Below are 17,251 nucleotides of genomic sequence, written 5' to 3'. Positions count from 1 at the left end.
AAGTCTTATACAGGTATTCTTTCTAACCCAAAACTCTCTCCTGGAGTGCAAGAGAGGGTGGACAATCTATTGTTAGATTGCAAGTCTCACCACCACTCACCACTGGCTATGCTTGATAGAAGCTGAAGTCGGGCAACATCTGGAAGGACACACATTGCCCACCCCGGTGCAGGAGAATATGCATAATAGCCCTGCCTCTTATCTCCCCAACAGTTTTAGTCCCACACTGTCAGTCCTTGACATTGCCATGATGAATAGAATGATCTGAAACAGAATTTTCCTTGAACACAAAAAAGAGTAGTTGACGTGTGGATCACATCAGCTGCTTCATTCGCATTCAGCTGAACACAAGGAGAACTATGCTTCAGATCTTGCTGCTCAGTGCGACAGCTGGGAAATGAAGGAAGTGAAATCTAGTGCACATGGGGATGTGGGGTAGCAGTGTGCATAGTCTTGTCACAGAAACTCTTTGAGTTCTGACAGCTTAAAATAAATATACTTGCATATTGTGTGTGCGTGTGTTTTTTTACAAAAATAGAAGTTTATGTGCAAAGTATTTTTTTTCTGCAAAACTCACTTTTTTGCTAATACTACTGCTGATGGGGGTCTGAAAACACATTCTTTCCATTCTTCTAGAGCAGAAAAAAGTATTTCACAGTGGCTGACAATTTTTGTCACTTAGTGTGTTGGTGTTTTGAGACATCGTTTTTCAGCATGGATGAAAAAAGATACCCACTGCATTCTTAACTGTTAACACTGGAGACCAAGATAAAAATCTTATTTCTTTTCACTGACAATGAATGCAACCATGCAAAAGGTTTTGGTGGAGACTTTTGGTCTTCTGTATTAGTAAGATACATGATTTAATACTCAATTTCATGTATTTAAACACCATATATTTATTGTGAACTGGTGACTGTGCCTTTTATTTTCTAAACTACAGTAAGAAAATAACATATAGCTACTGGTAGCACTGATACCACACACATCTTGGACACATGAATGTGGTTGCACAACATCCATTTCCTCTTCCTTCTCTGTTTCAGTGACATATTAGGAAAAAGAAATTAAAACGTGTGAAGTAGTAATTGGAGAAGACAAAGAGGAAATGCTACAGCAAATCCAATCCAATCCAGTCTAAAATAATGTGGCTTAAAGGACAATAAATGCACTGGTGGCAAGAAGGGACTCGAAAATCGGAAATAGAGTCTGTGACCATTTTGCGCAGTAAGATTCCATAGTGTGTGTTAAATACACTTTACCTCCTCTCTACTATCCCTGGCACCATTTTTGCTTTATATCTTCATGTTTTTAAGTAGAGGTAAGGATGTCTGGCAGTATTTATGACTTAATAATTACATGCTGTCAAGCTGATTACAACTTTTGTCAAAACCTTCCCACCTCAGGATTTTCTAGGAATAAAGTGTGTGTGTTTAGTCGTTTAGTCGTGTCCGACTCTTCGTGACCCCATGGACCAGAGCACGCCAGGCCCTCCTGTCTTCTACTGCCTCCCGGAGTTGTGTCAGGTTCATGTTGGTTGCTTCGCAGACACTGTCCAGCCATCTCATCCTCGGTCGTCCCCTTCTCCTCTTGCCATCACACTTTCCCAACATCAGGGTCTTTTCCAGGGAGTCTTTTCTTCTCATTAGATGGCCAAAGTACTGGAGCCTCAGCTTCAGGATCTGTCCTTCCAGTGAGCACTCAGGATTGATTTCCTTCAGAATGGATAGGTTTGTTCTCCTTGCAGTCCAGGGGATTCTCAAGAGCCTCCTCCAGCACCACAATTCAAAGGCATCAATTCTTCGGCGGTCTGCTTTCTTTATGGTCCAGCTCTCACTTCCATACATCACGACAGGAAAAACCATAGCTTTGACTATTCGGACTTTTGTTGGCAAGGTGATGTCTCTACTTTTCAAGATGCTGTCCAGATTTGTCATTGCTTTCCTCCCAAGAAGAAGGCGCCTTTTAATTTCAGGGCTGCTGTCTCCATCTGCAGTGATCATGGAGCACAGGAAGATAAAATTTGACACTGCCTCCATATCTTCCCCTTCTATTTCCCAGGAGGTGATGGGACCAGTGGCCATGATCTTAGTTTTTTTGATGTTGAGTTTCAGACCGTTTTTTGCACTCTCCTCTTTCACTCTCATTACAAGGTTCTTTAATTCCTCCTCACTTTCTGCCATCAGAGTGGTATCATCTGCATATCGGAGGTTGTTGATATTTCTTCCGGCAATCTTAATTCCGGCTTGGGTTTCTTCCAGTCCAGCCTTCCGCATGATGTATTCTGCATATAAGTTAAATAAGCTGGGGGACAATATACAGCCTTGCCGTACTCCTTTCCCAATTTTGAACCACTCAGTTGTTCCATGACCAGTTCTAACTGTTGCTTCCTGTCCCACATATAGGTTTCTCAGGAGATAGATAAAGTGGTCAGGCACTCCCATTTCTTTAAGAACTTGCCATAGTTTGCTGTGGTCCACACAGTCAAAGGCTTTCGCATAGTCAATGAAGCAGAAGTAGATATTTTTCTGGAACTCTCTGGCTTTCTCCATAATCCAGCGCAAGTTAGCAATTTGGTCTCGAGTTCCTCTGCCTCTTCGGAATCCAGCTTGTACTTCTGGGAGTTCTCGGTCCACATACTGCTGAAGCCTACCTTGTAGGATTTTGAGCATAACCTTGCTAGCGTGTGAAATGAGTGCAATTGTACGGTAGTTGGAGCATTCTTTGGCACTGCCTTTCTTTGGGATTGGGATGTAGACTGATCTTTTCCAATCCTCTGGCCACTGTTGAGTTTTCCAAACTTGCTGGCATATTGAATGTAGCACCTTAACAGCATCATCTTTCAAGATTTTAAATAGTTCAACTGGAATGCCATCACCTCCACTGGCCTTGTTGTTAGCCAGGCTTTCTAAGGCCCACTTGACTTCGCTCTCCAGGATGTCTGGCTCAAGGTCAGCAACTACATTGTCTGGGTTGTCCGGGATATCCACATCTTTCTGATATAATTCCTCTGTGTATTCTTGCCACCTCTTCTTGACGTCTTCTGCTTCTGTTAGGTCCCTCCCATTTTTGTCTTTTATCATGTTCATCTTTGCGCAAAATGTTCCTCTAATATCTCCAATTTTCCTGAACAGATCTCTGGTCTTTCCTTTTCTGTTATCTTCCTCTATTTCTTTGCATTGTTCATTTAAGAAGGCCCTCTTGTCTCTCCTTGCTATTCTTTGGAAGTCTGAATTCAAGTTTCTGTAACTTTCCCTATCTCCCTTGCATTTTGCTTCCCTTCTCCTCTCTGCTATTTCTAAGGCCTCGTTGGACAGCCACTTTGCTTTCTTGCATTTCCTTTTCTTTGGGATGGTTTTCGTTGCTGCCTCCTGGACAATGTTACGAGCCTCTATCCAAAGTTCTTCAGGCACTCTGTCCACCAAATCTAGTTCTCAGAAGAAGTTTACCTCTCCCTCCTTCTGGTGGTACTCTGAGATAGAGCCTAAGGCCACATAGGTGGCAGGGCACATAACCAATGTAGATACACACATCTGGGTAATGTCAGCTCAACTCTTTCCCAGAAGGCACAATGGGGATTCAAACTCTGAGCCCTTGGCTCTAGAGCCAGGCATTCCAACCCAGGGAGTTGTATGAGCACTACTTATGACATGCCACAATGCAAACATAGTACAAAATGGAGATGGACACTAATACATGCCAAGGCAAATGGTCAGGTAAGCCAGTTTACCATCTTTGAGTGTTAGGAAGTTAGTCTGGCACCAATCCAGTTCCAGACGTGGACACAAAACAAAACAAACTCAAGAGATTACATAGTGTCTACACCTAGCTTACTTATCTAGAAGACACTAGTCCAAACCAAGAGAAAATGGTTGTGGCAAAGTTTGGAAAAAGAGACTAGTAGTCATGGCTGCAAACTTCCAAATTGTTCCCATGCTAACAATCCCTTTGATCTCCCAGTCCCAACAGAATGCTCTTCCTGTGTCTCCTGCAGTGCAATATCATTGGTCAATTTGCAGGGACAGACCTTGTGTCAACCCTATTGCCAGTGACTGAGTTCCAGACAGCTGTTGGAATCTTCATTAATTTAGTTTTATGGAACCATCAAATTACAGAGTAGCACAAGTGAACAGACCAGAGGTGTTTGCAACCCAAAAATATTTATACAATTAAAACCATCAGCTGATAGCTGAAATTTACTTTGGCATTTGTATGATCAACTGATTTCAGTAACTCTTTCTCAGTTCTCTAGGTCTGGTTTAGAGCCAGGTTTTTAAATGTTATATTATTGAATTTTATTACTCATGTAAGCCGCCCCGAGTAGACTTTGTCTAGAGGGGCGGGGTATAAGTTCAATAAAAGTAAAAAGTAAAAGTAAGTAAAGTCTTTTAAAAATGCAGTTTATAATTATAAATGGCATATCTAGTTTGAAGTATGTCTAATTGAGTCCCATAGGACAAAACTAAACCCACCATGCTATTCAGATTTTCATTTATCAAAACTCCTCTTTGGTCATAATCCTCAAAGTACCCCAAAGAAATGTCAATCAATTACTTCTTCCAGTGTGTTCAAGGAAGTGTACATGGTCCTTTTTTCTTCCTGTTTATCCTCTAAACAACCCTATGAGGCAGGTTAGACTGAGAGAAATTGACTCTTCCAACAAGTTTCATCACCTAACTTTCATAACTTTGATGACCAGGTCCTCAAAATCCCTTGCTTGTCAACGACTCCACTGCTCAGTAACCTCTTTGCTGTTAACCATCCTCCCTTCTACTTTCTGAGACTCATCCCATGAAATCAAGGTTTTTGAGCCAGATTTGCCTTTTGTCCTCATTTATGCCCATGGTGGAAGCCTTGGCATGAAGAACTAGACTTCTCCTTGTAGGCAACTTACTGGAACCCAGGACAAGCTATACTATTAAAATGTCATTTGAAGCAGAGGACCTGGGAGAGGAAAAATTGTAACATGAGGTGGCCTAAATCCACAAATTAGCTTGCTTTACTTTTGCAACTGGTCCCTGGGAGATAAGAATGTCTTCTGTTGCTGCAGAGCCACCCTATCTCTCAAGTATTTGTTTTTACAGATTTCCATGCCTGGAGGAAAAACATTGCAGGAAGTAAACATTTCCATTTAACATGCTATCTGACCCTGAATACAGAAGACTGCTTATACAGTATTGTCCTGTTTATTTTTAAATACAACTACCCTTCTTGAACTGATTTTTAAATAAGAAATATTTGAAGGCATGGGAAGAGACCAGTCCTTTCTTGATTTAGAACTTTATTTGTTCACACACCCAGCCTTTTGCAGTCTAAGCAGCTGGAGAAATTGGTTCTCTACAATACATCAAAGCCCTACAGTTCTCAACAGGTTCCTGTGGGGCACAAATAGGCCAGATAATAAAATAATGTCATTCAGGCTGATTTACTGAATGTTTGAATCATTCACAATTCAGTCACCCTCAAAATAAGGATGACCTGTATGTCAAATATCAAACTCACATAAGATGTTTATGAACTTCCCCAATGGATGAATGAATGACACTTCATATCGAACCAGGACTATAAGATTCCATGTGGCGATGCAAAGATACTTTAAAAATCTTGCAGCCCCAGCATTTCTATATTTTCATTTCATTTCACATCTTTTGGCTTTGCTGAGTTTTAATTAAATGAACAATGAACAGGAAGACTTACCCGGCACACCAGGGGGCGTTTTCAGGTACTTTCCATTAAAATGCTGAATAACTACTTCACATTTTTCAGTAGATTCCATCCTGGGGGAGAAGCAATAAATAAAGAGAATTATTATTATTATTATTATTATTATTATTATTATTATTATTATTATTATTATTATTATTATTATTATTATTATTATTATTATTATTATTATTATTATTATTATTATTATTATTATTATTATTATCAGTTCACAGTTGTCAAGAAAAAGGTACGTGGAGGAATGAAAACTTTCAGAAATCAGTCCTATGGATCTTCACAGTAGAAGAAGACAGAACATTCATTATCACTGGGATGCATATGCGTCTTTGTGGGTGAATAAGGGGTGGATCATAGTCAGAACAAAAGAGGGGATGTGGTGTCACACCTAAATTTCAAGCAAACCTTTTCCTCAGACCGTGGGCCACTTATGGTGACAATGGTCTATAGAGTCTTATTCTCTGGGCCACTTGCCACTGGGTTATTCCACATTGCTCTTGCATATGTGCTAGAACTTTTATTTTTAGTACTTTAAACCCTTTTTCACAGAGACACAGAACTGAACTACCTCAACTATAATAAAAGCAATAAAGAAGGGGAAGCTAAATTAGTAGAGATAAGCTGGAAAATTGTAAGATTTATATTTAAATAAGTAAGGAAAATAGCAATAAATGTATTTTTCATAGAACAAGCAAGGATTCACTGGTGCTGGTGGTTGCTGCTGTTGTTAAATGGCAGCAACAGTTAGTGGGCCAATGCTTTCTGAGAATAACAAACTCTGTTATTTTTAAAATAGTTGTTTCTATAATTATTTTCTTCACCATGTTTCTGCTCCCTTGATAGCCAGAACTACTCTGTATCCTGTAGCAATTTCCACCTCAAACACTTTTGTCAAGATTCAGTAACATATTTTTCATACTCTTACTTACACAGGTATAAGTGTAAACTTCACATCAAGTTAAATATTGTGGATAATCCAACATTCCTAACAATAAGCAAGGGAATACAAAGAATGCTAAATTTAAAATGGGACTTCTAAGAAGCTATTTCATTTAGGTAGCAAATTAGTACAGTAATTACTAGTTTTAATCAGATTTTACATTTAGCTAATTCCTAGGGTATTCAGGGAAGATAGCACATGTAAATGTAAAAGAAACTAAAAAATACATAATAATGAGTAGTGGATAGATCTGAATAGAACTAGGGTCTTTTAGAATGTACTAAAAGATCATAGTTGCAATATACTGTATGTCCGAAAAGATATTTATCATATGGTCTTGAGCAATTTAGTGTTGGGAAAGAAGAGAGAGAACAAATTACAGGCCATGAGCGGTAAGCATGTTCTGTGTGAGGAAGTGACACGACAAACATTATACAAACAAATGAATAAAATTTGCATCACAGTTAGTAGCCTAACCTGGGATACAGATCACCTGAAACAGATATTCCATAGAGGTTTTATCCTCTCCAACCCTGATCTGACCTTATCCATGAAGGACCATCACATGAGATAATTTATATTAACCAATTCTGCTTGTGAGCTGCTTTCCTCACTGATTTGCTGCCATTTCAAGCTTTGTGGGGAAAAAAACTCATCTCAAATACCTAGCAGAATTTCTTTGCAGCGCAAGAGTGGTCAGTTACATCTCTCTCTCTCTCTCTCTCTAAATAAGCATGTGGCTCTTAAGGCAAATATTTACCTTCTTAGTGAGTGTATGTAACATAACTAAGTGGCTACCCTAAGCAGACCACAATTTAAGAGAGAGAGAGAGAGAGAGCCTGGCCAGACTACCCAGCTCTACCTGTTTATTTCCTACCCCCTGCCCCACTGCTTGCCACTTTAATTTTTGGTTGCTATCTTGATGTCCCTCCAGCAAGAAAATTCTAAGAATTTCAGCCTAGTTTCACACTTGTAGCTCAACTTCCTTTCACAATGTATTAATATAAAGCACTGGTGAGGGGAAAAAACTGCAGTTAAAAACTGAGAGGAAGTGATAATTCCGGAAAACAAAGATGTTTTCTGGAGTCTAAACACAGGGCTTTTAGGACGATCCGCATTCTTCTGCAGAATTTTTCAGAGAGTTTTTCAGACCATGAATAGAGGATGATTAACAGTATCAAAATTTATGTTACTTTGTTTCAGGAGAAGGCAGTAAAAGTGTCCCTCTTGGCTTGCAATCACTGCAGTCTTTTGTAGCCCTATTCTCTCCCCCCCAACCCCACTGCCTCGAACACATAGGGTGGGGCGTTTCTACTAACAGAAAAGAGTGAAGCCAAGATTGTTCATTTTGGCTTCATTCAGATTTAACTAAGCACATGTCTGCAGTGAGTCTTCAGAGACTCTTGCCGCAGAAAGAAAAAAAATGCAATAAAAGTCTGTTTTCTGTAGCTGCGGGTGTGGAGTGTCAAGCCATGTTATGCTGTTCCGCGCAGCAGTGACAATTTCATTGTAATACACGGGAGCCCATTTTAACAACCCAAAGTATTCCCAGCAAAGAATGCTATAGAGAAGCTGCCAATTTTCTGTGCACATTGTGGATTTTATGTGGGAGAAGAATAAAAGTGAAACCCAGAGCACTCTTGAATGAGTGGGAGCATCCCTGGATTATCCAGTCGCCTTAGAAAAAGCAGGTCCATTTTCTTCTTAGGTTTCACAATTAACAGTTCTCAAATGCCAGGCCTAGCTATCTGGCACACATTTCAGTTGAAACAGGTACTAGTACCATCCATTCCATCTGAAAAAGAAACAGAATAGACAAAGCAGTAGCAATATGCTCCTTTCAGATGCTACCATCGTGCCCATTTTCATCTACGTCACCTGGAATTCTTTCAAGTCATATAAAGCAAGGGACAACAGTGGACAGACTTACCTAAAAGTAGCCATGATACAAATAGCACTTTATTTCCAGGAGGTAGTGAAAAAATAATGTTATGTCTTTAAAAAATGGCTGGTAAGTGCATGCCATTTTTTCGTGAATAGTTTGCCCATTACACTAGCTAGATAGCTCAGTGAGACAAAGCACCTAACTGAAGAGCCAGAGATTGGAAGTTTAATATCCAGCATGTGTCCCAGGAAAACAGTCAGCCTGTGTAGTCCTGGGGAAGTTGCACAATCCCAGTGCTCATCCAGGAGAAGGGACTGGTAAACCACTTCTGAATATTGTATACCTTCTAGCCCTCCAATTGGAATTGACTGGATGGCATGTAATTAATTAATTACTCATTACATTTTCTCCTTATTTTGGAGGGCTGGAAATGCTTTTTCACAGCATCTTGAGTGGATGTTTTTAAAGGGTCTTTTTTTATCTTGGTTAGTGAAACTATTAAAGAAAGCAATATAGAAGAAACAACATAATCTACACTTGTTTCCATCACAACATTAATGACAATGAGTTTACAGGAGTGGGATGGGGAGTTTCTGTGACTTGTGTAATAAATTATTATTTTAAAGTAACTTTCCAAGCTATTGCTATGAGAGAAGTCCAGGCTTTAAGGTGGCCATGGCATCCTCTGGCCCATTTATTTGTTGATGTTGTTTTCTAGCCCTGTATTAACAAGAGTGTACACTGTGGATATTACATTCACACTACTATCTGGAGGGTAAAAAAACATGAAACTAGAAATCATCCCTGATAGGCCCATACTTAGTGGTGGTAAAAATGCTCTGTACACAGAAACTGTAGATTAAATCTTAAGCATCTCCATTGGAGCAGATTCGGGGGAATTTTCAACCTCTACTGGATTATTTACCCCTCCCCCCAGTCATGGATCTACAAGTTTTGTAGTGATATTGATATCTAAATATTGTGAATTTGCAGTAAAAGAAGTAGTAAAAGATAGTAATGGTAGATATTTGATAATACAAGGTCAAATGGGGGAAGATTACAAATTAGTGTTTATGTACCAAATATGAATCAAGGAGAATTTTATAAAACTGTGATTAAAGAGATGGAGAAGGTTAGAAAGGGATATGTGATTATGGCAGGAGATTTCAATATGGTTTTGGATAAGGTAAAGGATAAATCTGTATGTAAAAAAGATGAGTTGAATAAAAGAAGTACAGATCTAAAAGATATATGGAGAGAACTGAAGGGGGATGAAAGAAGGTTTACGTATTATTCTTCTGTACATAATAGTTACTCAAGAATAGATTTTATGGTTATATTGCAAAATTTAATTTCAAAAGTAGTAGATACAAATATTAATGTGAAAAAAATAAGGGATCATGTGTTGATGGTGATGGAGAGAAAAGCTAGGAAGGACTATAGAGAAGCTAGAAGATGGAGAATAGACTCCAATATTTTTCAGTATACAGATGTAGTGGATAGAGTTAAGAAAGAATGGTTGTCATTGTGGTCAATCAATGAAGCAGGTGGGAATAAAATAGAAGTGGTATGGGACATGATGAAAGTTGTTATGAGACGAATTGCTATAAGAGAATCCTATAGCATAGAAAGATTGAGAAAATAAAATATATATAAAAATAGAAGAACCATTAAAAGACTTAGAAAGTAAATACTTTATAGATAGGGATAATAAAAAATTGTTAGAAATTCAAGGCAAAAGGAAGGAATTTGAAAGTGTAGAGTTAGAAAAGGTCCAGAGGGACTTGATACATGCTAAGAGGAATTTTTTTTAAAATATAGTAATAAAAATTCAAAGCTTTTAGCTAGAATAGCCCAAACTAAAAGATCAAAAAATACAATTAGAGTGTTTAAAGATAAATCGGGAAAGAATTATAGTCTAATGAAGGAAAAATTAAAGATAATACAAGAATTCTGTCAAAATGTATATAAAGGTAATAGTATATTGAAAGAAGATATGGAAAATTATATTAAAGAAAATGTTAAAACTGTTAGGGACGATAAAAGAGAATTAGAAAAAGAGATAAAAGATGAAAAGATTATAGAGATTACTAATAAACTAAAAAATGGTAAAACTCCAGGCTTTGATGGAATGGGATCGGAATATTATAAAGCTTTTAAATCAATTTTGTTCCCTAAGTTAAAAATACTTTATAATGAGATATTGGAAGGCGAGAAAATACCAGACTCTTGGAAACATTCATTATTAACTCTTATTCCAAAACCCAACAAAGATTTAACAGATCCAAGTTCTTACAGACCTATTTCATTATTAAACCAAGATGCAAAGATATTTACTGCAATATTGGCGAATAGAATGAACAAGTTTATTACAAAATATATTAAAGGTGATCAGAATGGGTTTTTAAAGGGAAGACAAATGGAAAATTTAACCAGGTGGGTTTTGAATATTATATATAATATAAAAAAAGACAAATCAAAGGCAGGTATTCTATCATTAGATATTTTTAAGGCATTTGATTCTGTAGAATGGCCTACATTAAAGATTCTTTTAAAGGGCTGGGGTTTTGGAAAGAAATTTAGGGGAATAATAGACCAATTATATGTGGAGAATACTTCTGCAGTAATAGTTAATGATGGGATGACAGAACAGATAGCTCTAGGCCAAGGCACTAGACAAAGTTGCCCCCTTTCTCCAGTTCTATTTTGTTTGATTATTGAAATGTTAGTGAATGTAATAAGAAATGATGATTTAATTGAAGGTATAGGAGAAAATAATAAAACAAAGATTAATTTATTTGCTGATGATTCCCTATTGATAGTGGAAAATCCATTAGAAAGTATAGATAGAATTTAATCATAATAAATTAGAACAAGAAAGGTTTGCTGAGAAATATGAATTTAAGATATGTAAATTTTAAATATTTAGGTATTGACTTAGTAAAAGACACTCAAAAATAGAGGAACATAATTATAATAAATTAAAAGAGAAAATTAAAACGACATTACAGGAATACAATAATTTAAAACTTTCCTGGTTTGGAAGGATTGCATTGATAAAAATTAAAATTTTACCAAAAATAAAATTATTTAGAATGTTAGCAATACAGTTAACAGAGGAAGATTTGAAATCTTGGCAAGGAATGATTAAAACATATTTTAATGAAAGAAAGAAAGCAGGAATAAATAAAAAGTATTTGTATAAAATAATAAACAGGTAGTATAGGTTTATCAAATACAGTGGTGCCTCGCATTACAACGTTAATTTGTTCCAGCGAAATTGCTGTAGAACGAAAATGTCATAAAGCGATTTTAAAAAGCCCATAGAAACGCATTAAAACCTGGTTAATGCATTCCTATGGGCTGGGAACTCACTGTCCAGCAAAGATCCTCCATAGTGTGGCCATTTTTGCTGCCTGTGCAGCAAGTAATCCGTCCCAGAAAACAGCAGGTGGCCATTTTGAAACCGCTGATCAGCTATTTAAAAAATCATCGCTTGGCAAGTATCGGTTCCCAAAGCAGGGAACCGATCATCGCAAAGCGAAATTCCCCCATAGGGAACATCGTTTTGCGATCGCAAAAACATTGACGTCAAGTGGTTTCATCGTTCAACAGAGCACCTGTCTTGTGGGGCTCCACTGTATAAAGAATTATTATTTGGCTAATCAGTTTAGGTTTATTAGTGAAATTAAATACAACTCAGAAAGGTTAATTTGGTGGAAAATTGAATCATCAAATTACAGATGTATATTGAAAAATATCTATTTGATATGGTTAAGAAATATAAAGTAAGTGAAATTAATAACCCATTTTTAAAAACAATGTTAAACATATTGTATAAATATAGAAAGTGTTTATGTCCATTTAACTCTCCACTAGAATTAGTGACTGAATTAGACAATTTTCCTATTAATATGAAAGTGTATGTGGAATTATTTAAAGAAAAAAGTGATTAGATTGAAAGACTGGTCTTATAAAATGAGATTGAAAGATCAAATGAAACAAATCCTTCAGAATAAGAATATTTCATGGTTGAATTATGTGCAATTAGAAAGACGGTCTAATGAATGGGTAAATAAATATAACAAAGGTAGAGAATACATGAAGTATGAACAATTTCTATTCTCATATGAAGATATTCAGGTGACTGATTCAGTAAAGGGTACAGTGAGTAAAATATATGGATTCCTGCTTGACTTAGAAGAGGAAGAAAATAGGATTGAAGTTAGTATGGAAACAAGACTTTGGAAAAAGAATAAATGAGGAAGAATGGAGGAAGATGTGGAAAATGAGGGTTTTAAGATTTATATGAGTGAGAATAAGAGAAATTTTTTAAATTGGGCTTAATGTGGTATTTAACACTAACAAAATAAAATAAAATAAACGCTAGTTATCTCAATGTCTGTTGGAAATGTGAGAAGGAAATTGGTACATATTTTCATATGTGGTGGGAATGTGAAAAAGTACAAAGGTTTTGGAAATTAATCTTCAAAGAATTAAATGACATATGTGAAAAAGATACAGAATGTAATCCTGAGATCCCTTTGCAACAAAGATCATAATAACAGCAAAACTGCAGCAAGTGTTGGCCATTTTCGTTCATCTTCCCAATGCCAAAATGACCTAGACAAGTGGGCTAAGAATCATGATCAGCACCAACTCTAGCGTTAAAGTCGCTGAGAATGAATAGTGGCTCTCTTTCAGGGACTTTTTTGATAATAGCTGCCAGATCATTGTAGAATTTGTCTTTCCTTTCTGTTATGGATGACAGTGTTGGTGCATATGCACTAATGAAGGTGACCGGTTTTAACAGGCAAAAGTCCAATAAACCAGTCCAGTATCAGAAGTCCACTAGACACAAAACAGATACCAAAATGTCAGAGCCAAAACACAAACCATAGTCAGAAGTCAGAGTCCAAAACCGAGGCTCCAGAAGACAAGGTCCAAGATGAGCAGGAGTGTGGATGTGAGCCAGAGGAATTGACTTGTTGCTTCCACAAGCTTCCCAGTTGTCTGGGAGCTGATTATATAGCAAAATAGTCATTGAACTGATGGAAGCCTTTTCATCCTGTCAAAACTCAGGACTAGCTGACCGGATGTTTCTGCGGGTAGCATTCAGCCGATCCTCTGACCTTTGCGTCATAAGTCTTTGTCGAAGCCTAGCCCTTACCCTGGCTACTGGTGGAGGAGAATCTGGTGACAATTCAGCTGTCTGTGCTTCTAATCGCTCAGCATTCTCCTCAGCTACAGTTAACCCCTCAGGTTCCAGATCTTCGGCTGAACTCACTGGTCCCGCTGATGAGTGGAGCTGCAGAGACAGGATTCTTTCACTCCCCACAGTAGGTGGAACAATGGATCTCAGAAGAGTATTTCTGACTGCAAAGCGAACACTATATTCCCTGGTCTCATTCAATGGTTTTCCCTGCCAGAAGAATGATAAGTTTTTTTCTTTGACAGATCCCGAGTCTGGCAATCTCATCTCTTGCAGGGCAACAATGTCCATCTGCAATCTACTCAGTTCCATGTCGATAAGAGTTGTCTTGCACACGTCGTCCATTTCCTGCAGGTCATCAGAAAAGCCGTTGTCAGAAAAGCCAGGTGGCATTGTCTGAACATGCCAGGCACCCAACTTTAGGGCAGATGGTTTCTTATGATTGTTGCATGGTGCAGGTTTATCGATCTGCTTGTTGACTTTCACCCTAAACCCCACGTACTCTATGAGGTTAACAAACTGTGGCAAGGTAGCACCTTATTGGTTGGGGACTGCCCAGCATAATGTGGGTGTTAGCTACCTAGTGAGGTGCAATGATCTCTCCCACCATTGGAAGTAACCCCTGGCGTAAAGCTCTACACCAATTGAGCAAAGACTTATAACTGGTAACTGCTACTACCCATGTTATTTTGACGCTGTATGCGAAGCTGGAGTGTCTTCTCCAGAGCATGAAGCCTGGGTAAAATAATATGGAGGATAGGCTGTTACCCACGCAGCAACCCCCCCCTCTCCACATCACTGAAATAGTTCAATGGAAAGGCAAGAGCCAATACAATTGGTTCCAACGATGTCGCAGGAGTTGCCAGAAAGACCCAAACTGCCTCCGGCTCCAGATTTTGCCTCAAGGTTAACTCCTGAAGCCTTTTCATTCAGTGGATATAGCCACAAGGCAGTGGAGTTTTGAAATCAGTTTTCCTTCTCCTAGATGGGCTGCCTTCCAAGGCAGAGGAGCCCCACCTACCTGGCAAAGAAAAGAATCAAAGAAAAGTGGAGGAATTTGCCCAAGTGCTTGAGGAAACTCTTCCAGGCCTGGCTGATGCAAATGCACCTAAGCGATGAGAACGTTTCAAGAACGCTGTTCATAATATCACCCTGTCCACATTTGGCAAGAAGACCAAAAAAGATGGCAGACTGGTTTGAAGCCCATTCAGAGGAGTTAATGCCAGCTATCGAGGAAAAGAGGAAAGCTCTAGCAGCATACAAAGCCTCTCCCAGTGAGTACAACTTGCAGGCTCTTCGAGCTGCTCGTAGCAAAGTCCAACAGGCCACCAGGAGATGTTCCAACGATTGTTGGCTACAGCTCTGCTCTCAGATACAGATAGCAGCAGACACAGGTAACATCAAGGGAATGTATGATGGTATCAAGTAGGCTTTAGGTCCAATACAGAAGAGATCTGCTCCCTTGAAATGTGCTACAGGCGTGATCATCCAGGACTGAGCACAGCAGATGGACTGCTGGGTGCAGCACTACTCTGAGCTATATTCCAGAGAGAATGTAGTAACCGAAGAGGCATTAAATAACATTGAGTGCCTGCCTGTCTTGGAAGAGTTGGACAGTGAACCAACTTTAGCAGAAATAAAAGCGGCCTTGGATTCCCTTGCCTCCAGCAAGGATAACATCCCTGTTGAAGAGAAGGATAACATCCCTGTTGAAGTGCGGAAGTGCTGAAAAGAGATCATCACCACCGAACTGCATGAAGTCTTTCATCTTTGCTGGAGGGAAGGTGGAGTACCACAGGAGATGAAGGATGCAAACATCACCACATGTATAAGAACAAAGGAGATGGGGCGACTGCAATAACTACCGTGGCATCTCTCTTCTCAGCGTTGTAGGGAAGCTGCTTGCCCTTGTTGTACTGAAGAGACTCCAGGTGCTTGCAGACAGAGTCTATCCAGAATCACAGTGTGGATTTTGAGCTAATAGATCCGTAATCAACATAGTATTCTCCCTCAGACAGTTGCAGGTGAAATGTAGGGAAGAATGATAGCTAGTCTTTGTGGCCTTCATAGATCCTAAAAGAGCCTTTGATTTGATTAGCAAGGACGGCGTTTTAAAATATTTCCCAAGATTGGATGTCCACCTTGACTCCTTAACATCATCAGGTACTTTCATGAGGAAATGAGGGGCACTGTAGTTTTTGATTGCTTAACATCAGATCCCTTTGACATCTGAAGCGGAGTGCAACAGGGCTGTGTCCTTGTGCCAACCCTGTTTGGGATTTTTTTTTTTTTTTTTTTTTTTTTGCTGTCATGCTGAAGCACGCCTTTGGAACTGCAACAGAAGGTGTCTATCTCTGGACTACAGCAGATGGAAAGCTCTTTAATTTCTCTAGATTGAGAGCAAAAACTAAAGTCCAGCTGAAATGCATGCGGGACTTCCTCTTCGCCGATGATGCAGCCATTGTTGCCCACTCTGCTGAAGACCTCCAACAACTCATGAATCATTTTAGCAAGGCCTGCCAAGACACTGGACTAACAATCAGCCTGAAGAAAACACAAGTTATGGGCCAGGGCGTGGACTCACCCCCCTTTATTACCATCTCCACGCAAGAATTTGAGGTTGTTCAAGACCTTGTGTACCTTGGCTCAACAGTCTCTGACACTCTCTCCCTATATGTCAACTGGATAAATGCAATGGAAAAGCAGCTACCATGTTCTCTAGACTCACAAAGAGTATGGCTCAGTAAGAAGCTGACGGCATATACCAAGAGCCAGGTCTATAGGGCCTGCGTCCTGAGCACACTCCTGTGCTGCACAAGTCCTGGACCCTTTGTGCATGGCAGGAGAGGAAGCTGAACACATTCCATATGTGTTGTCTCCAATGCATTTTTGGTACCACCTGACAGGACAAAGTTCCAAATAGAGTAGTCCTAGAACGAGCTGAAATTTTTAGCATGTATACATTATTGAAACAGCGACATCTACGTTGGCTTGGGCATGTCGTGAGAATGGCTGATGGTCAGATTCCAAAGGATCTCCTGTATGGAGAATTAGTGCAGGGAAATCACCCCAGATATCTGCAAGCGGGATCTGAAGGCCTTAGGAATGGACCTCAGCAGATGGGGAACCTTGACATCTGAGCATTCAGCCTGGAGGCAGGCAGTGCATCACAGCCTCTCCCAATTTGAAGACACCTTTGTCCAGCAGGCCGAGGCAAAGAGGCAGTCCCAAAACCAGCAAAATCAGGGAGCTGGACAGGGGACAGATTATCTTGAGTGTGGAAGGGATTGTCATTCTCGAATTGGGCTTCTCAGCCACACTAAATGCTGTTCCAAGTCCTCCATACAGAGCATGTTACCATAGTCTCTCGAGACTGAAGGATGCCTGCTGGTTTGTTATCAGTATTTAAAAATGTAGAATATGATAAGATGACTAAAGAATTGATTACCAATTTATTAACAGCAGCTAGACTAATAATAGCAAAGCAATGGAA

The 17,251-nt window shown here is 39.1% G+C and overlaps 1 protein-coding gene across 7 annotated transcripts in view; it reads right to left on the bottom strand.

The window, feature by feature from the left end:
• The window catches only part of RBMS3 (RNA binding motif single stranded interacting protein 3), a 1,057,118-nt gene that overhangs the window by 193,575 nt on the left and 846,292 nt on the right, over positions 1 to 17,251 (bottom strand). For all 7 annotated transcript variants that reach the window (XM_073003441.2, XM_078377327.1, XM_073003440.2 and 4 more), the window contains one exon: positions 5,698 to 5,777. In XM_073003441.2, coding sequence (XP_072859542.2) covers positions 5,698 to 5,777 — 80 coding nt within the window. The remainder of the gene's footprint in view (positions 1 to 5,697; positions 5,778 to 17,251) is intronic.

Source organism: Pogona vitticeps, chromosome 6, assembly GCF_051106095.1.
Source record: "Pogona vitticeps strain Pit_001003342236 chromosome 6, PviZW2.1, whole genome shotgun sequence".
In the NCBI taxonomy this organism is placed as follows: Eukaryota; Metazoa; Chordata; class Lepidosauria; order Squamata; family Agamidae; genus Pogona; species Pogona vitticeps.
Note: the sequence above shows the minus strand (reverse complement) of the source record. Positions and strands in the feature narration are given on the sequence as shown.